The sequence below is a fragment of the Coregonus clupeaformis genome, chromosome 29 (assembly GCF_020615455.1).
Source record: "Coregonus clupeaformis isolate EN_2021a chromosome 29, ASM2061545v1, whole genome shotgun sequence".
Taxonomy (NCBI): Eukaryota; Metazoa; Chordata; class Actinopteri; order Salmoniformes; family Salmonidae; genus Coregonus; species Coregonus clupeaformis.
In genome coordinates this window covers 11,782,084-11,803,355 of record NC_059220.1, presented here as the reverse complement: position 1 = coordinate 11,803,355, position 21,272 = coordinate 11,782,084, and the positions used below count along the sequence as shown (strand labels likewise).

Sequence of the window (21,272 nt, the reverse complement as noted above, 5' to 3'; positions counted from 1 at the left end):
GCAAATTGCACATACCCTAAAAATGTGAGACATCTGTGGCATTGTGTTGTGTGACAAAACTGCACATTTTAGAGTGGCCTTTTGTTCCCAGAACATAACTGATGAATTCACAAAAACGAAACACTCGTTGAATATGACCAGTGTCAGTTAACGTTATATTTACTACCCAATCAGAAGTGCAGATTTACCCAAATGCGGAGGTGAAGCTATGACGACTGTACTACCCGGAAGTTTTTAGCGTCACCGGGCAAATTGAAGAATCGCCTTATCCACAAAGCTTGAAATGCAACGTGAAAAGAGTGTCAAAGCTAAAGAAGTGATTGAATCACTTTGTAAACTTCTATTTTCACTAGGCTTGGAGTGTGTACCTAGTGCAGAAACGTTCAGACGGGCCAAGTTCAACAAAGGAGAGGATGTGGTGAGTTAGGAAATTAGCTAGCTGGTTCTGGTTCATCGCACGACGACAACAACGAGTTGTCTGTGCGCTGTTTAGTGAATGGATTCAATATACTTTTGTAACTCGCCGAAGTACAGATGTTGCTAGTGCTGGTAAAAATGTCTCTGTCTGTGCAGGCTGTCATTTCATAATAATACAAAATAAACGACTTTTGAGCTCTCCGCCAAACTCTGGTCCACGCGTCGGTTATTGGGGCTGCATTTGAATACGACGCATGTGCTTGGACCAGAGCTATATTATATGAACGACACACACTGTCCCTAATTATAAGGCTAATTTGACAGGTGGACGAAGGTGACCGTAGTTTTGCTATATGACTGGAGGGATATTTGTTTATCTACCTTAGTCATCAGGTGGTTGCTTACCTTGGAATCTGTATTTCAGGTGGTGGAGTTCTGGAAGCTCCTTCATAGTGTTCTTCTGAAAGCACTGCTACTGGAATGTTCTTGCACAACACTTTCAGACTTGGGTAAGTGTAATTGTTTATGGAGGAGTGCATGTGCTGTATGAGTAGTGTCAATTTGAGCTATTATGTCAATTTTATACTCTGTCTTCAATGTATCATTGTGATTGTGTCTTTGCAGACAGCCATGTGAGAGAGGCACTCTGGCAGTGTGGTTACGGTGCTAGCTGGATTGTTGTGACGACTGCCAGGCTCAGTCCCAGGAGTGAAGTTGGGAGCCGAGAGCTGCTGGTGGCGTTTGGGTGGGTGCTGTCTTCAGGGAGCCTGCTGGAGGCCCTGCTGAGAGCAAGATCCCTGGAGCTGGATATCCTCTCACTCCCACCCACGGTGAGGTTCTTATACAAGTCTTATAAGTCTTATAACGAAATATATTTTTGTCTGAATAAAATCCACTCATATTTGAAGGAGCAGTCCCATATCTGTCCAGCAGGTGGCAGTGTTGCTCTGCTGATGATGAGCATCTGACTCAGAACTAGAACTAGAAATATATGTCTGTAAGTGGAAGGAGATGAGAGAACAAAAAACATTTTCCCCCTTTCGCATAAATAAATAATCAGTTGTCTCTTACGTTCTGGTATTAAACACTTAAACCCCACCAATCACCCTCGTCTGAAAATCATTCTAAATTCCATGAATATTTAAAGAGAAAAAACATGCCATGTAATTACCCTATGATCCCTCTACTTTGAAGATGTTGAGATGGATCTGTCTTTTGGAGTGCTCTCCAGACAAACCTTTCCTCTCTAGACTCAAGCCTTTGGTCGTGATTGTCAGAGGGAGAGGTAAAGGCACTCCTCTCCTCTTTATCTCAGGTCTCACTGAGTAGCCCCAGAGAGGGAGGCTCCCTTGGGGCTGTGGATGGCCAAGGAGGCCTGAAGGAAGACAGGCTCCTCAGGAGACTCCAATGGCAGTACGGGAAACTCAGGTTCCAGTGGCGGAGCTTGCTCTCCATTCAAGAGGAAAGAGCTAGACTCCTTCACCAGGCAAGTCATTCAACCTGGACCATAATAATACATCACATTTTTATAACACTTTTCTAAAACCCAAAGCCGCTTTACAATAATGCAACCAATGGAGCGTGAACATCATTCTCATCATACTGGTTTGTTCCAATGTCTCTCAGTCTGTGTGTTCTGGTGAAATGGATAACCACCATAGCCTCTGCCTCCTATTTTCTTAGGTCCTTTCCTCCAGCACCACACCCTCCACGTCCACCTCCCAGCCCTCTTCTTCTGACGCCCGTCACAGCATGTGCTCAACTGCCCTGAAAAAGGTGACTGATCATCCTGCCCCCATCTTGTCCAACACCACTACCGTCACCAGACACAGGCAAACTACAAACCACAGATCACAGATGAGGAAGGGGATGCATTGTATACCTATTTCCTCTTTTGTAAAGAGTTCTGGCAAACATTGCTGATGAGATAAAAGGATATCCTTCCTCCACTGTAACTCTCCACACTTTAGATGTCAGATAACAGGCAAGAAATCCGAGTTGGTTGAGGAACAAAAGCCTTTTCCTTAAAGTGAGAGATCTTTTAAGCAGCAGGGTTTAAGGGATACATCCTCCCCATGTAACAGGTGTTTCTAAAGGTTTGTTGCAGTGGGAGTCAGTACTAGGAAGGGCAGGAGGAGAGAAAGTGAGAGACAAGGAGAAATATGTATTTTTGAGTGCTTGTTTTCTGAAAGGGAGGGAAACCAAAATCTAGACACGACCAAAGAGTCTGTGCCTCCCTGAGTGTGTTTTGACCCTATAAGTAGTGAAGGCCCTGGTGCAGCCCTCCTGGGAGAGATGTGAGTGATGTGCAGAGACGGAGCCAGAGAGAGAGAGAGAGATCTTACCTCCTTTGTTTCTCTAATAGCTGGAAAGCTCCACAGGGAGGATCATCCTGTACCCTTACTTAGCCCTTGACCGACACAGTACTTTGTACCAATGCCAGCCAGGGAGCACTGGTGTCCTCTGTAGCTCAGTTGGTAGTAGTGTTGTCACGATAACAGAATTTTGACTTCGATACCAGGTTTAGTATCACAATACTCGATACCATCACGATAATCGATACCACACAAAAAAAGGTGGATTAGCCAAAGTCACAGAATGGCAATTGATCCAGACAGATCAACTCAGCTACTGCTCTCTTCAGTCGTTGGGTGTCTTTTGAGTTCAATATCATTACATTTGAAGAAAAAGAGACATTCATTGAATCAATTATACAATCATACATTCAATTTGACTTTGTTTTTTACCAATCTAACTACAAAACAACATAATGGTAATCATTTATTTCGTCCGGGTCAGGGGAGGGTATGGCCGGCCTGGATTTCCTTGTGCCATCGTGCTGTAGCGATTCCTTGTGGCGGGCCGTGCGCCTGCAAGCTGACTTCGGTCGCCAGTTGTACAGTGTTTCCTCCGACACATTGGTGCGGGTGGCTTCCGGGTTAAGCGAGCAGTGTGTCAAGAAGCAGTGCGGCTTGGCAGGGTCTTGTTTTGGAGGACGCATGGCTCTCGACCTTCGCCTCTCCGTACGGGAGTTGCAGCGATTGGACAACTACCAATTGGATATCACGAAATTGAGGAGAAAAAGGGGTAAAAGTACAAAAATAAATACAAAATACCTGGGTAAATCAAGATTTAGCCTAGGTCTATTCATAATACAGGTAATGCAAAGTATTCAATAGTGTGTGCATGCATTGAGTTATTGAGCTTGTTTTAGCTGATTTCATGGGGCTACAGATGACAAACAATCCCTTCCATTTAGGACTTATTTTATTGGCAACTGCTAGGAGAACATTTTATTTTATTGTACTGATCAACAACATTTGCATAGAAGAAGCAATCTCTTATTTAATGAAAGTGTGCATAGTCTCTTTAAGAAAGTAATGACGTCACTTGCAAGGCAGAATGTGGCTGTGGAATCTGACTTTGGCTATGGAATCTAGTGGAAACCAGACGGGAGGCGAGGGAGATGAAGTGAATGAGTTTTTGGTGGTGAGGGAGACGGAAGTGAATTAATAACATTTTCGGTGAAAATCAGCTTTGAAATCCGCATATTATGGTCACAAACAAAGTACTAGGGTAGTGAATTCAGCTGTCGTCCAAGGTAGGGGAGGGTTTGGCCGGCAGGGATGTGGGTTTGTATGAAAAAAATAAAATAATAATACATGTATGCATTCACTAACTGTAAGTTGCTCTGGATAAGAGCGTCTGCTAAATGACTACAATGTCAATGTAAATGTAGCCTAAGCTAACAAGGAAAGTTAGCCTACAATTAAAGCTGGAAGCTACCGCTATCGTCTTGCATTGTAAGTGTTCTAGCCTGTATGGACATTGTTCTGCAAACAGTAATGAACAGTTTCAGTATTTCTACATACCTTGTTGCATTATTCAAGCATGTTAACTTCTGTGCATCATGAGTGGGGAGGTAATGCAGCCCAGACAACTCTAGTAATGATTGAGGAAGAGGAGCAGGTACTTTGCTCTTCACACTATATAAAGGGCTGCACTGATCGACACACTTGATCCTCTCAATCACGTGAGACACATTTGACAGAAGTACCAAACATAACAAAAATTATAGTACTGAACCATGTTTTTGTATCGAAAAATTACAGAGGTTTTGGTATACCGTGTAACACTAGTTGGTAGAGTATGGCGCATGCAACGCCAGGGTAGTGGGTTCGATTCCCGGAACCACCCGTTCTTAAAATGTGTGTACACATGACTGTAAGTCGCTTTGGATAAAAGCGTCTGCTAAATGGCATATATTATTATAATATTAGCAACACATCAAGAACACACAGGGGAGAGTCAGTAACTACCTGCACCTGGGGAGATGGAGTAACACTCAGAGGGAAACATGCCTGGCAGAAACTAAAGTAGGCCATAGAGCTCAGCTCAGTAGCAGATTAAATCAAATAAACATGCAGATGTTTTGAAGAAAAGACAAGACAGGTAACATTGTTAAACCAATCAGGGTTTTTGAGAGCATTAATTATGAGCTGAATGTCTCCTGTCTGTGTGTGTTGCACAGTCAGTGAGGCAGGCTGGGTTAAAGGAATGTCCCCCGTCTGTCTGTGTGTTGCAGGAGGTGGAGGGTCTACAGGCTCTCAGTCAGCTGTTGGAGGCCTACCTGGAGTGGAAGAGACAGGAGCCACTCTTCTGGTGCTGGATGGTAGTGGTAGTGCTTCTTCTCTCTCCTCAGTGCCTTAGCACTGCTTTTAACCAGTCCTTTAATATGTTCTGTCTACTCTACACTGTGTACTTGACTAGGTTTTGCATGTCATTTAGTTTTTTTAAAGGAAAACCAACATTATTATTAAGCAACTAATAGCCTCCTTCTAATCTGCTCTTTCCCGGTAGTACCTTTGTAAAGTTTCAAGGTAGTCTGCGTCTACCTGTATCCTCTTCCTCCCACTCCTTAACTACCTCTGCAGTGTCTGACAGAATGATTCACTACTGTTCTGAGGTCTAATCTCTGAAGTCTGTCTGACTTATTCAGATTGACATGAAGTTATAAAGAGAGGCTCCATGGAGAGGAGATGTTTTTGGCAATAGTCACTCTACTCTGCTTCCCTCTTTGCATTCAGATCACAGAGATGTGGATTTGAGGATTGTGATAGTTCAAAATGAAGTGCAGTTTCATTAGAAATACATGTATCAGAAGTCCTTTGAGTGTTTTCCCTAAAGTAAAACAAAAACAGCTTCCTTTCATGGTGTTTCTATCAGTATGTTTGAAACCCACAGTCGGACTCCTAGGGTTTTCAGCTAAAGTGCAGTCGATTACAGTAATGTGAAAATAATTTAAGCTAGTACTTTAATCCACCTCAAAGCCATTCCATTTTAAATTAAAAAATAAAGCCTTTGTTACCTTTGGTGAGAAATGTAATACGTCCCAATTGTTAACTCGCTAGTGTTGCTGTTCACTGTCTTATCGCTTGAAAATAGGTTAAAACATTTTTTTTTTGCATATCTGGGAATAACTTTCAAGATTTTATATAGATCAAATGTGAATTAATGATCAGTTTCAGAATTTACTAATTTCAAGCTCTACTGGAGACCTATAGGAGGAATAATAAACTGGTTACGAACATAAATATTTTAGCATCATAGCAGTGGTATATTTTATCTGACATGCAAATGGCAGAAATGCTGTTTCAGCCAATCAGCATACAGGACCCATAGTACCCAGTTTATAATACACTGAACAACATTTTTACTGTGTTACAGTTCATATAAGGAAATCCGTTTTGGCTAATCTATGGATTTCATATGACTGGGAATTAAGGCTGAACCCATTTAGTTGACTGGTGGATTGTTTGGTCGGTAGGCTGTTGGTCGACTGAGATTTCTTTAGTCCAGCAGTAGCAAAACAATTATAATGGTGTACAAGACACCTGTCTGATTGGCTCCTGTCAGAGTGGACTGATCCATTGTGGAGGCCACAGGGATGGCACAGTCCATCACTCTAAGACATGTGATACTGAAATTGTAAATTGTTATATTATGGAAGAACAATGGTGCAACAAATTATTTTATAACAAATGCGCTTTCTCCCTCGCTGGATAGTGGTCGCTGTCCACGGTTCTTAAACACATCAGGGCGCTGTTGAATTGGCGCCTTTTCCTAGACCATGTTGCTATGTGCATAATAGCAAAGTTAACCAGCATATTGGTGTTGAGAACAATGGAGGCAGCAGCAAAATGAGGAGATGAGAAAACAGCCCTTGCCTTATTGTCTAAGAAAAGTGAGGAGAGAGGAAACCCCAACTTAATTAGGTCTATAATCAATAGCCTAACTGTTAAATGTGCCTGGGTTTTTAAATCATCCATATATATCAACATAAATAAGACAGATGCTGCTTCTGTTGCCTGTTTGAGTGTTTGTTTAATAGCCTACTGATTCCGTGAGCACCAAGCCTCACGCAACAATTTCACAAATCTGGCAGTTTTTAATCTTTGCTGTGCTGTAGTAAAAGCTTTACACTTTTTTTTGTTAGAACAGCCTCACTGGTATTATTTATAATTGATTTAGTGTTTACACTGTTCCAAATTGTAGAAAAACTATATTTATAATAATAACACTCCTTTTTCCTTGATCTCCTTCTTATTGTTGTTATTATTATTATTATTATTATTATTATTATTATGATCATCATTATAATAATAAGTAATGTCATTATCATTAGTAGTCTTAGTATCACAGCCTTGTAAAACCATCATGGAGCTGTATGCCCAAGAGTGCATCCTGTTTAGTATTGATACCGTAACTTACTTAGGCCTATATTTCAATACTTATATAGGCTACTGTATCAATCAATTATTCATTCATATCATCACACAGCATACGAGTCATTCATGATTTGAAATGCAATCAAGCATTTTAGTTTTAAAATAAAATAACAAAGCGACCATTGAATAATTAGTGTAAACAATAAATAGGCTTAATTTGTTCCATTTTCGGAAATTACATTCACAAATAAATGTGACCGTTTTTAGTCTTTACTGTAATAAAGACTTTAGAAAAAAACTTTACAACTAGGGCTGACCCCATTTAGTTGATTGTTTGGTCGATAGGCTGTTGGTTGACTGAGATTTTTATTTTATTTTTATGGTGCACAAGACACCTGTCTGATTCTCGCCTGTCTCAGTCGACTAATCCATTGCGGAGGCCACGGGAATGGCACAGTCCATCACTCTATTTTATACTGAGATTGTAAATGGTTATATTATGTAAGAATAATGGTGCAACACTAATAAATCTAATATTTTATAACAAATGCGCTTTCGCCCGCGTTGGATATGGTCACTGTCTGCCGTTCTGAAACATAATCTTCAGTGCGCCGTAGAATTGGCACCTTTCCCTATGTTGCTATGTGCATAATAGCTAAATGAACCAGTATATTGGGATTGAGAACAATGTGGCGGAGGCAGCAGCAGCAGAGACGAGGAAACATCCCTTGCCTTAAACCCTATTCGGATGTGATTTGTTTTACTGGGAGAGTCGGGTAATGTAATTATGTGCACAAGCACAAAACACCACTTCTGTCATTTTAGTCCGGTCCGAATCTGCCGTTTCAGTAATTTATACATGACAGGAGAGTAACAATTCCAGCCAGAGTAACCTACTGTTTTTTGGTGAACTTCAAGGTCCTCTGATAATACTAGTACTGTGAGAATCAACATCCCTGTGTTTTGAGAGAAATGTCTGCGTTTGACAGGTGTTGCTCACAGTTTGAGTAAGAAAAAACCAACTGATTTGATAAATTGAAGGAAGTGCTGCGCATAAACTAGGGCCTACATGTATCAACTTTCAGTGAATGATTTTTAAAATATTACATTTACATTTACGTCATTTAGCAGACGCTCTTATCCAGAGCGACTTACAAATTGGTGCATTCACCCTATAGCCAGTGGGTTATCCACTTTACAATAAAAAAAATGTGTATTCCTTTTTTATTTATATTTTTATTTTATTATATATATATACAGTGGGAAAAAAAGTATTTAGTCAGCCACCAATTGTGCAAGTTCTCCCACTTAAAAAGATGAGAGAGGCCTGTAATTTTCATCATAGGTACACGCGTCAACTATGACAGACAAATTGAGAAAAAAAATCCAGAAAATCCCATTGTAGGATTTTTAATGAATTTATTTGCAAATTATGGTGGAAAATAAGTATTTGGTCACCTACAAACAAGCAAGATTTCTGGCTCTCACAGACCTGTAACTTCTTCTTTAAGAGGCTCCTCTGTCCTCCACTCATTACCTGTATTAATGGCACCTGTTTGAACTTGTTATCAGTATAAAAGAACACCTGTCCACAACCTCAAACAGTCACACTCCAAACTCCACAATGGCCAAGACCAAAGAGCTGTCAAAGGACACCAAAAAACAAAATTGTAGACTTGCACCAGGCTGGGAAGACTGAATCTGCAATAGGTAAGCAGCTTGGTTTGAAGAAATCAACTGTGGGAGCAATTATTAGGAAATGGAAGACATACAAGACCTCTGATAATCTCCCTCGACTCTCGGCTCCAAGATCTCACCCCGTGGGGTCAAAATGATCACAAGAACGGTGAGCAAAAATCCCAGAACCACACAAGGGGACCTAGTGAATGACCTGCAGAGAGCTGGGACCAAAGTAACAAAGCCTACCATCAGTAGCACACTACGCCGCCAGGGACTCAAATCCTGCAGTGCGAGACGTGTCCCCCTGCTTAAGCCAGTACATGTCCAGGCCCGTCTGAAGTGCATTTGGATGATCCAGAAGAGGATTGGGAGAATGTCATACGGTCAGATGAAACCAAAATATAACTTTTTGGTAAAAACTCAACTCGTCATGTTTGGAGGACAAAGAATGCTGAGTTGCATCCAAAGAACACCATACCTACTGTGGAGCATGGGGTTGGAAACATCATGCTTTGGGGCTGTTTTTCTGCAAAGGGACCAGGACGACTAATCCGTGTAAAGGAAAGAATGAAGGGGGCCATGTATCGTGAGATTTTGAGTGAAATCCTCCTTCCATCAGCAAGGGCATTGAAGATGAAACGTGGCTGGGTCTTTCAGCATGACAATGATCCCAAACACACCGCCCGGCACAACGAAGGAGTGGCTTCGTAAGAAGCATTTCAAGGTCCTGGAGTGCCAGTCTCCAGATCTCAACCCCATAGAAAATCTTTGGAGGGAGTTGAAAGTCTGTGTTGCCCAGCGACAGCCCCAAAACATCACTGCTCTAGAGGAGATCTGCATGGAGGAATGGGCCAAAATACCAGCAACAGTGTGTGAAAACCTTGTGAAGACTTACAGAAAACGTTTGACCTGTGTCATTGCCAACAAAGGGTATATAACAAAGTATTGAGAAACTTTTGTTATTGACCAAATACTTATTTTCCACCATCATATGCCAATAAATTCATAAAAATTCTACAATGTGATTTTCTGGAAAAAAAATTCTCATTTTGTCTGTCATAGTTGACGTGTACCTATGATGGAAAATTACAGGCCTCTCTCATCTTTTTAAGTGGGAGAACTTGCACAATTGGTGGCTGACTAAATACTTTTTTTCCCCACTGTATATATATATTTTTGGGTTGGGGTGGGGGGTAGAATATGATTACTTTATCCTATCCCAGGTATTCCTTAAAGAGGTGGGGTTTCAAATGTCTCCGGAAGGTGGTGAGTGACTCCGCTGTCCTGGCGTCGTGAGGGAGCTTGTTCCACCATTGGGGTGCCAGAGCAGCGAACAGTTTTGACTGGGCTGAGCGGGAACTATGCTTCCGCAGAGGAAGGGGAGCCAGCAGGCCAGAGGTGGATGAACGCAATGCCCTCGTTTGGGTGTAGGGACTGATCAGAGCCTGAAGGTACGGAGGTGCCGTTCCCCTCACTGCTCCATAGGCAAGCACCATGGTCTTGTAACGGATGCGAGCTTCAACTGGAAGCCAGTGGAGTGTGCGGAGGAGGGGGTGACGTGAGAGAACTTGGGAAGGTTGAACACCAGACGGGCTGCGGCATTCTGGATGAGTTGTAGGGGTTTAATGGCACAGGCAGGGAGCCCAGCCAACAGCGAGTTGCAGTAATCCAGACGGGGAGATGACAAGTGCCTGGATTAGGACCTGTGCCGCTTCCTGTGTAAGGCAGGGTCGTACTCTCCGAATGTTGTAGAGCATGAACCTGCAGGATCGGGTCACCGCCTTGATGTTAGCGGAGAACGACAGGGTGTTGTCCAGGGTCACGCCAAGGCTCTTCGCACTCTGGGAGGAGGACACAACGGAGTTGTCAACCGTGATGGCGAGATCATGGAACGGGCAGTCCTTCCCCGGGAGGAAGAGCAGCTCCGTCTTGCCAGGGTTCAGCTTGAGGTGGTGATCCGTCATCCATACTGATATGTCGGCCAGACATGCAGAGATGCGATTCGCCACCTGGTTATCAGAAGGGGGAAAGGAGAAGATTAGTTGTATATCGTCAGCGTAGCAATGATAGGAGAGGCCATGTGAGGATATGACAGAGCCAAGTGACTTGGTGTATAGGGAGAAAAGGAGAGGGCCTAGAACTGAGCCCTGGGGGACACCAGTGGTGAGAGCACGTGGTGCGGAGACAGCTTCTCGCCACGCCACTTGGTAGGAGCGACCGGTCAGGTAGGACGCAATCCAGGAGTGAGCCGCGCCGGAGATGCCCAGCTCGGAGAGGGTGGAGAGGAGGATCTGATGGTTCACAGTATCAAAGGCAGCAGACAGGTCTAGAAGGACAAGAGCAGAGGAGAGAGAGTTAGCTTTAGCAGTGCGGAGAGCCTCCGTGACACAGAGAAGAGCAGTCTCAGTTGAATGACCAGTCCTGAAACCTGACTGGTTTGGATCAAGAAGGTCATTCTGAGAGAGATAGCAAGAGAGTTGGCTAAAGACGGCACGCTCAATAGTTTTGGAAAGAAAAGAAAGAAGGGATACTGGTCTGTAGTTGTTGACATCAGTGGGATCGAGTGTTGGTTTTTTGAGAAGGGGTGCAACTCTCGCTCTCTTGAAGACGGAAGGGACATAGCCAGCGGTCAAGGATGAGTTGATCAGCGAGGTGAGGTAGGGGAGAAGGTCACCGGAGATGGTCTGGAGAAGAGAGGAGGGGATGGGGTCAAGCGGGCAGGTTGTTGGGCGGCCTGCAGTCACTAGTCGCAATATTTTATCTGGAGAGAGAGGGGAGAAAGAAGTCAAAGCATAGGGTAGGGCAGTGTGAGCAGGACCAGCAGTGTCATTAGACACGACTTAACAAAAGCACAAAATATGTTTTGTGCTTATGAATTGAATATTGCCAAATGCATCAGTAAAGAATATTGCGCTGTTAATAGATCGCAAAGCAGCATACAACTGACCTAAATGTTTGGAAATGATGAGTTCACTTTCTCATCCATACCCTTAAAACGCATCTCAAGTGCAAGTGCACTGTTTAGCTCACATCTGAAGGCCGGGGGATATTTAGGACGTCTACTGGGGATCGCTAAAATATCCTAATGATTATGATCACACTTCCTCAATTCAAATATTATGGTGACACTTTACCAAAGATGGTTTAGAAACTTGGGATCCAAGCTTGAGTTATCAGTGTAGCCATGTTATCGCCTAGAAAAAAACCTCCAGGCTTCCGTCATAACTGTCAATTTATTGGAAAAAAATAAAGAATTACAGGGGGCAGTTTGGAAAAAACGAATCCCGTTTGAATCGTCCTCTGGAATAGTGGACATTCCGAGGTAATAATTACATAACCAATGTTCTCTAGTAATACTAGTCCCGTGGGAATAGGGCTTAGCCTAATTGTCTAAGAAAATTGAGGAGAGGGCAAACCCCAACTTAATTAGTTCTATAATCAATAGCCTAACTGTTAAATGTGCCTGGCTTTATAAATCATCCATATATATCTACAGAAATAAGACAGATGCTGCTTCTGTTGCCTGTTTGAGTGTTTGTTTAATAGCCTACTGATTCCGTGAGCACCAAGCCTCATGCAACAGCAATGTCGGATAAAGCAATTTCACAGATTCTGCTGTTTTTAATCTTTTCTATGCTGTAATAAAGGTTTTACAATTTGTTTTCGTTAGAACAGACTGGTATTACTTATAAATGTATTTAGTGTTGTTTACACTGTTCCAAACAGGCAGAAAAATTATTGTAATCTAACAGCACCTGTTTGTCACACATAATATGCACACAGCTCTCGCTCCTATACCCTCTTTTTTCTAGATCTCCTTCTTATTGTTCTTATTAGTTATTATTATGATCATCATTATAATAATAATAAGTAATGTCGTTATCATTAGTAGGCTTTGTATAGTAGCCTTGTATAACCACTATTGAGCTGTAGGCCTAAGAGCACATCCTGTTTAGTCTTAATACCGTAACTTACTTAGGCCTATATTTCAATATATAGGCTACTGTATCAATCAATCATTCATTCGTTCATGCACAGCATACGAGACATTCATGCTTTGAAATGCAATCAAACATTTTAGTTTTAAATTAAATAACAAAAAGAGCTTTGAAGGTCCCCTGTAGCTCAGTTGGTAGAGCATGGCGCTTGCAACGCCAGGGTTGTGGGTTCGTTTCCCACGGGGGGCCAGTATGAAAATGTATGCACTCACTAACTGTAAGTCGCTCTGGATTAGAGCGTCTGCTAAATGACTAAAATGTAAAAAAATGAATAATTAGCCTAAACAATAAATAAACCGCAATTCAGGAATGCGTGCAACTGTTTTTAGTCTGCTGTAATAAAGGCTTTATATATATTTTTGTTGTTGTTAGAACGGACTCTCTGATACACTTATTTATTTAGTGTTGTTTACACTGTTCCAAATGGTCAGAAAAAATAATAATATTGAAAATCTAACAGCAACTGTTTGGCACACACTACTCACGCAGTGCTTGCTCCTATACCCTCCTTTTTCTTGATCTCCAGTAGTTTCCACAACTAAGTCAAATGTCTTCCACACATCTGACTTCCCCTTTCCCTCCTGAGCAACCAGTAAACATTTGCCCGTTTCTAGTTTCTTTTTCACGTCCTCCGCATCGATTTTGCTGTCGACATTACTGTGTTCGGAGTTTGTTATAACCAATTTATTGATGTGATTATGATAGGCTATATGTCAGGCCCTCTTGGTCGCATGCGATGCTTACATGTTTCACGTAAAGAGAGCAAGGGTTGAGGGAATAGGGAATGTTTTTCCTAAACAAATTAGGGATATCGGTAACAACTTTTCATTCAGAAATGGCTCTAATTATGTTGCAGGTTCAGCAACACGTACAGCCCTATACACACTGATGTTCTGTGGTGGTCGCTGCAGCAGGGAGGAGAGAGAGACAACGGGTGCTAGGCACACAGTCACTCGCTGTCATTTTTCTTTTACACAGAGCAGCAAGTCTGAGCCAGGCGGCACAATCAAATCGGTTGCTTTCGGCTCCCTCTAGTCATTTGTGTGTCTTAATTATTTAACCAAACATTGTGCTTAAAGCATCAGACAAGCTTAGTGCATATAGTTGATTTGATTAAAACACAGGATGTGTATGTATGTATGTATGTATGTGTATATATATATATATATATATCAATAGAAAAATGCACATGTAAAAAATGTCAACCAATCGACTCCTGGTCTACCAAGATTTTTTTGGGTCGGGGTCAGCCCTACTGAGAATACAGATATGCATCTGTTGGTCACAGATACCTTAGAAATATATAAAGTAGGGCGTGGATCAGAAAACCAGTCAGTATCTGGTGTGACCACAATTTGCCTCATGCAGGGCGCCACATCTTCTTCGCATAGAGTTGATCAAGCTGTTGATTGTGGCCTGTGGAACGTTGTCCCACTCCTCTTCAATGGCTGTACGAAGTTGCTGGATATTGGCCCGAACTGGAACACGCTGTCGTACACCTCGATCCAGAGCATCCCAAACATGCTCAATGGGTGACATGTCTGGTGAGTATGCAAGCCGTGGAAGAACTGGGACATTATCAGCTTCCAGGAATTGTGTACAGATCCTTGCAACATGGGGCCGTGCATTATCATATTGAAACAAGAGGTGATGGCAGCAGATGAATGGCACAACAATGGATCTCATCATGGTATTTCTGTGCATTCAAATTGCCATCGGTAAAATACAATAGTGTTCATTGTCCGTAGCTTATGCTTGCCCATACCATAACCCCACCACCACCATGGGGCACTCTGTTCACAACGTTGACATCAGCAAACCGCTCGCACACACGACGCCGTAAACGCTGACATCTGCCCAGTACTGTTGAAACTGGTATTCATCTGTGAAGAGCACACTTCTCCCGCGTGCCAGTGGCCGTCGAAGGTGAGCATTTGCCCACTGAAGTCGGTGACGACGCCGAACTGCAGTCAGGTCAAGACCCTGGTGAGGACGACAAGCACGCAGATGAGCTTCCCTGAGACGGTTTCTGATAGTTTGTGCAGAAATTCTTCAGTTGTGAAAATCCACAGTTTCATCAGCTGTCCGGGTGGCTGGTCTCAGATGATCCCGCAGGTGAAGATGCCGGTTGTGTGAAAAAACTGCATATTTTAGAGTGGCCTTTTATTGTCCCCAGCACCAGGTGCACCTGTGTAATGATCATGCGGTTTAATCAGCTTCTTGATATACTACACCTGTTTGGTAGATGGATTATCTTGGCAAAGGAGAAATGCTCAGTAACAGGGATGTAAACAAATTTGTGCACAACATATTTGAGAAATAAGCTTTTTGTGCATATGTAACATTTCTGGGATCTTTTATTTCAGCTCATGAAACGTGGGACCAACACTTTACATGTTGCGTTTATATTTTGTTCAGTGTATGTGTTGAATGTATGGAGACTCCAGGACCTGGTCTATGATGTATCGTTATCTGTTGGAGGGTTAGTGTAGAGAGTCTGCCATAAGCCTGTATGGAGTTCATTCATCCTCACAGTCATGGGATGCGTCCCAAATGGAACCCTATTCCCTATATAGCATACTACTTTTGACCAGGGCCCCATATGGTGCCATTTGGGACGGCGCCTTGAGTATGTCTGTGCCTGGACTCTGCCTGAGGGAGGCTGCTGCTGGGCTGTTGATTAGCACTAGACCCACATGGATCAATATTGGACGAGAGCTGCAATTACACAGGAAGTCTGATCCTGACAAAAGCTCCTGATTGCAGCATAGAGTGAAAGGAGGAGCTCAGAGAAAATCAAGGGTTTTGTTATTATTACACGCCATTTCCTGGTTGCTAAAATTATAATAGTTTGCCTAATTTCAGTTTATGTGACAAAACAAGCAAGTGTAGTGTAGAGAATCATTGTACCACCTAAACCGCTGTGAAATATATTTTCCCTTAACAAAAAATATTGTATTTTCAGCTGTTTGAAGCTGGTGTACAATACCGAAACTTAAGAACGGGAAGCATAGAAGTAGCGCACATAGAACAGATCTACCGTTTCTTAGACTTGCTTTCAATGAGAATGACAGCTCTATAACAACATTTCTATGTGAATTTGGTCGGGTCACCCAAAAGGTTACATATTGTAGCTTTAATTTAATAACAAAACTCTTGAGGCATTACTCTCTTTTTCTCTCTTTCTCAACCCTCTCTTTCCTTCTCTCCTCTCTCCTTCCTCCCTTTCCCCCTCCCTCTCTCTGTAGGATAGTGTGGTGGATAGCCAGCTCTCAGACCTGAGAGAGGAGGACACTGTGGAGAACATGTCACCTGTACACCAGGTTGTCAATAGGTGCTTTCCCTACAGTTACAAGGACAAGGAGGGTCTGGAACGACTGGACAATATGCTGCTGAGGCTGCAGACAGGGCTGAAGGACACACACACAAGACAGGTAAGACACGCCCTCACACGGCAGGTGAGTACCAACTGGCAGGGAATAGGCATTTGGCTGGTTGGCTTTTTATAAATAGTCTGAAATTCCATCCTCTCCTCATCTCCTGTCTTCACTGATTGGAAAAGACCGGACAGGTGAAAACAATATGGTGGAAGCTCATCATTAGATTGGCTTTAACCTCGTCAGTTCTTTCAGGTCATTGGACTGAAGGAGGAGAAGAGGGGATTTCTTTTTTTTAGGACATTTGAGAAAGATAATTTGTCAGAACAAAAAGAGGGAACTTCAATGTCCTGGAGGACTTGCGTTATGCAGTACAAGTGGGAGTGTGTCTGATGGCAATCTGTGCTCCTGTTCCTCTCTCTCTCGCTGGTTTTCTTTGGGAAATCATTTTCAGGAATAATTTTGTAAATTGAAGTGTCTTATGTATTGAGCTCTTTCATTTGGAATATGAATGCCTAAATCTGCGCTTTTGTGAGCAGCATTACATTTCATTATGCTATATTGCCTATTTGCTTATTGCTTCTCTCCAGACTCTAGGCTTGCATAGCTTCCACTTTTATTCATATCATTACACTGATACAGCTGGGAATTATTACCAACCCCACAATCAGCACATCTAGGTCACCTAATAATATAGGCTACATCAATTATTCTCTCTCGTTCATTCTCTCTCTCTCGACACTAATGTGTGAAGTGTCTGGTGCAATATCAAAATGTCTGCCAAATTCTCACCCGTTATCGCTCATGAATGCACTCAAGCGTAAGCACAGGCACACGCATCACACACTCCTTCCCCATGAGAGTCATCAGTGTTCATGAAATGCTGCCGGGGCCTAGCTGTCATTTGTTTTAGAGATAAAAACATTTTAGTAAGAAGTAATTGTCTCAGATGATATACTGAAAGAGGCAGCGTTATCCAGCAATTCATTTCACTTGACTGTTTGTCAATGTTTCATTTCTTCTTTCCCGACAGACCAGAAAAGCGCAGAGTGTTCTTAAAGACGTTGAGGAGTTGGAGGAGATTGAGAGGAGAGTGGCTCTCAGGCTACAGGGCTTGGCTGAGCCCAATACTTCAACCCCTACATCTTTTTGCTGCAGTTACAGGCCAAGTCTCCAGGGGCCACAGCCACTTCCCAACCACCACCGGCATCGTAGGCCAGGGTCTGTGCTCCTACAAGCCTGTGATGGGGCAGTGCTGCCAGGCAGGGTGTCTGGGACAGGCACAGTGAGGGTCCAAGTACAGGCCTCCTCACTGATCGTCGAGCTGCAGCAGAGAGAGGGCCTCCTGCTGGGGGAACTGGGGCAGATGAGGCAGGCCAAGCGGGAACAGATCCAGGAGAAGACAGCCAGCAGGCTGGAGGGGGTTGGAGCTGTCCTCATCCCCCCTCTCCCTCTCAAAAGATAAACACTAACAGGATGCTACTTCAGGGTGTGTGTGCGTGCAAGCGAGCGAACAGGATGCTGTTCAGCTCGGTGGCTGACAGACTGTCTGTCCCCAGACTACTGCAATAGAAATAGAATGACTAGAAGGTGCAAAGGCACTCGGCAATCTGTTTTATTAATTATATTTATATGGCTACTGCCAATATATTCTGATGGGCTAGACTGCATGTGATATATTTCAAATTAGATCTGAAATACACATTAACCAGTTGAAATCAAGATATTGCCCACACCTTTTCGTGTGTGTGTGTGTGTGTGTGTGTGTTGATGTAATCCACTGCGAGACAGAACATAAAGACCTGTCTGGGCTGTTAAGTTGCAGAGTTCTTTTTTTCTTGTATCTTATCATGTTTTTTTGGTGCCAAGCTTTCAGGAGAGAAAACAGGCTAAAGTTCAGAAGTAGGTCAGGGTTTTGGGATGTTTTCTCTCACTGAAGTTGTTTAAGTAGGCCGCCTGGCGAATGCTCCCTCCTTCTCAGTCTGAGTCTCACACTGATTGGCTAACGTTACCCGTCCTGGTCTCACCCCTCAGAGGATTAATCCTAGTGCCTTTATCTCCTCCAATATCAGGGTGTGGTGTGTGTGTGTGTGTGTGTGTGTGTGTGTGTGTGTGTGTGTGTGTGTGTGTGTGTGTGTGTGTGTGTGTGTGTGTGTGTGTGTGTGTGTGAGAGAGAGAAAAAACTGGACTGATGGAAACAGGATATGCCGGTACAATTTTATAAATGCCTACAGACAATTTGTTTGTTCGACATGGTGGGATCTTTTTGTGTCTGTAAAATGACGTTGGAAATGCCTTTATGCGCAAATATTGATATACACTGAACAAAAATATAAACGCAACATGTAATGTGTTGGTCCCATGTTTCATGAGTCCGCTAAATGGCATATTATATTATTATTATTTTATAAGATCCCAGAAATGTTTCATACGCACAAAAAGCTTATTTCTCTAAAATGGTGTGCACAATTTTTTTTTACATTCCTGTTAGTGAGCATTTCTCCTTTGCCAATATAATCCATCCACCTGACAGGTGTGGCATATCAAGAAGCTGATTAAACAGCATTATCATTACACAGGTGCACCTTGTGCTGGGGACAATAAAAGGCCACTCTAAAATGTGCAGTTTTGTCACCCAATTCAATGCCACAGATGTCTCATGTTTTGTGGGAGCGTGTAATTGGCATGCTGACTGCAGGAATGTCCACCAGAGCTGTTGCCAGAGAATTGAATGTTAATTTCTCTACCATAAGCGACCCAAACGTCGTTTTAGAGAATTTGGTAGTACGTCCAACAGCCTCACAACCGCAGACCAGGTGTAACCACGCCAGCCCAGGACCTCCACAACCCGCTTCTACACCTGCGGGATTGTCTGAGACCAGCCACCCGGACAGCTGATGAAACTGGGTTTGCACAACCGAAGAATTTCTGCACAAACTGACAGAAACCGTCTCAGGGAAGCTCAACTGCGTGCTCCTCAACTCCCGGGTTCGGCGTTGTAACCGACTTCAGCGGGCAAATGCTCACCTTCAATGGCCACTGGCACGCTGGAGAAGTGTGCTCTTCACGGATGAATCCCCGTTTCAACTGTACCGTGCAGATGGCGTCATGTGGGCGAGCGGTTTGCTGATGTCAACGTTGTGAGCAGAGTGCCCCATGGTGGAAGTGGGGTTATGGTATGGGCAGGCAAACACAATTGCATTTTATCGATGGCAATTTGAATGCACAGAGATACCTTGATGAGATCCTGAGGCCCATTGTCGAGCCATTCATCCGCCGCCATCACCTCATGTTTCAGCATGATAATGCACTGCTCCATGTTGCAAGGATCTGTACACAATTCCTGGAAGCTAAAAATGTCCCAGTTCTTCCAAGGCCTGCATACTCACCAAACATGTCACCCATTGAGCATGTTTGGGATGCTCTGGATCGACGTGCACGGTTCCGGACAATATCCATCAACTTCCCACAGCCATTGAAGAGGAGTGGGACAACGCTCCACAGGCCACAATCAAAAGCCTGTTCAACTCTATGCGAAGGAGATGTGTCGTGCTGCATGAGGCAAATGTTGGTCACACCAGATAATTACTGGTTTTCTGATCAACGCTCCTACCTTTTAAAAAAGGTATCTGTGACCAACAGATGCATATCTGTATTCCCAGTCATGTGAAATCCATAGATTAGGGCCTAATGAATTTATTTCAATTGACTTATATGAACTGTAACTCAGTAAAATCGTTGAAATTATTGCGTTTGTTTTTGTTCAGTTTAATAACCATCATATAGAAGTAAACTTGGAGTCACGCGATGATATATGATCTGAGGTCCTCCCATTTTTGTGACAAAACCATCAGTATGGTTGAAAATGCGAAGGAAACCCATTCAATTTTTCATTCGGTACAGAATTTAACGGCAAAAGTTATTTTTATTACATTTACATTTACGTCATTTAGCAGACGCTCTTATCCAGAGCGACTTACAGTTAGTGAGTGCATAATTTTTTTTTTTTCAATACTGGTCCCCCGTGGGAATCGAACCCACAACCCTGGCGTTGGAAGCGCCATGCTCTACCAACTGAGCTACAGGAGGCCTTATGTGCACTACATTATCACGTACCCTTTTTTATTTGCAATGAATTCGTTTGATGGAAACGCATCTCTGGTGGGAAAATGTGCATATCGTTTAATGCAGATCTTAGAATATTCGCATTGAAAATCTGTCGCAAATATTAATTTTTCTCTCTCACTTGTTAGGGCTGTTTAATTTGTTGAGATCAGTTTTAAATGTTTGTATGAAATTTGCGATAAACAGGAAACCAGTACCAAACTGGAAGGGTCTTTGATAAACATGAAAGCAGTTACCAAACTGGAAGATCTTTGATAAACAGGAAACCAGTTACCAAACTGGAAGGATCTTGATAAACAGGAAACCAGTTACCAAACTGGAAGGGCCTTTGACAAACAGGAAACCATTTACCAAACTGGAAGGGTCTTTAATAAACAGGAAACCAGTTAACAAACTGGAAGGGTCTTTAATAAACAGGAAACCAGTTAACAAACTGAAAGGGTCTTTGATAAACAGGAAACCAGTTACCAAACTGGAAGGATCTTTGATTACCTAGTCTGTCCGTGCCACAGCGGTGTGTGTGTGTTGATGTAATCCACTGCGGGAGAGAACATAAAGACCTGTCTGGGCTGTTAAGTTGCAGAGTTCTTTTTTTCTTGTATCTTATCATGTTTTTTTGGTGCCAAGCTTTCAGGAGAGAAAACAGGCTAAAGTTCAGAAGTAGGTCAGGGTTTTGGGATGTTTTCTCTCACTGAAGTTGTTTAAGTAGGCCGCCTGGCAAATGCTCCCTCCTTCTCAGTCTGAGTCTCACACTGATTGGCTGACGTTACCCGTCCTGGTCTCACCCCTCAGACGATAAATCCTAGTGCCTTTATCTCCTCCAATATCAGGGTCTGTGTGTGTGTGCGTACATGCGTATGTGTGTGGCATTGGTGTGCACGCATGTGATTAGTTTGTGTGTGTGTCAAATATGAATGTTTCTCACCTGTGAGGGCTGTTAGATTTGT

At 43.0% G+C, this 21,272-nt stretch overlaps 1 protein-coding gene and 1 non-coding gene across 5 annotated transcripts; one reads left to right on the top strand and one right to left on the bottom strand.

Moving 5' to 3' along the window:
- The first annotated feature begins 216 nt into the window (after window positions 1-216).
- On the top strand, window positions 217-18,018 carry tedc1 (tubulin epsilon and delta complex 1). Of its 4 annotated transcripts, none has more exons than XM_041854709.2 (8): window positions 217-418; window positions 842-926; window positions 1,042-1,247; window positions 1,733-1,903; window positions 2,101-2,193; window positions 5,003-5,089; window positions 16,072-16,257; window positions 17,234-18,018. In XM_041854709.2, the coding sequence occupies exons 1-8, from the start codon at window positions 284-286 to the stop codon at window positions 17,663-17,665; spliced, it is 1,395 nt and encodes a 464-aa protein (XP_041710643.2). In that variant the 5' UTR covers window positions 217-283; the 3' UTR covers window positions 17,666-18,018. The 4 variants fall into 4 exon arrangements, with proteins under 4 accessions (XP_041710643.2, XP_041710642.2, XP_041710645.1 ...); XM_041854708.2 differs by having other exon boundaries at window positions 5,003-5,095; XM_041854711.2 differs by having other exon boundaries at window positions 5,003-5,095; window positions 17,359-17,497.
- A 2,197-nt stretch (window positions 18,019-20,215) lies between these two features.
- On the bottom strand, window positions 20,216-20,291 carry trnag-ucc. Its single transcript has one exon. It is a non-coding gene; the product is annotated as a tRNA-Gly (tRNA).
- Between the last annotated feature and the right edge of the window lie 981 nt (window positions 20,292-21,272).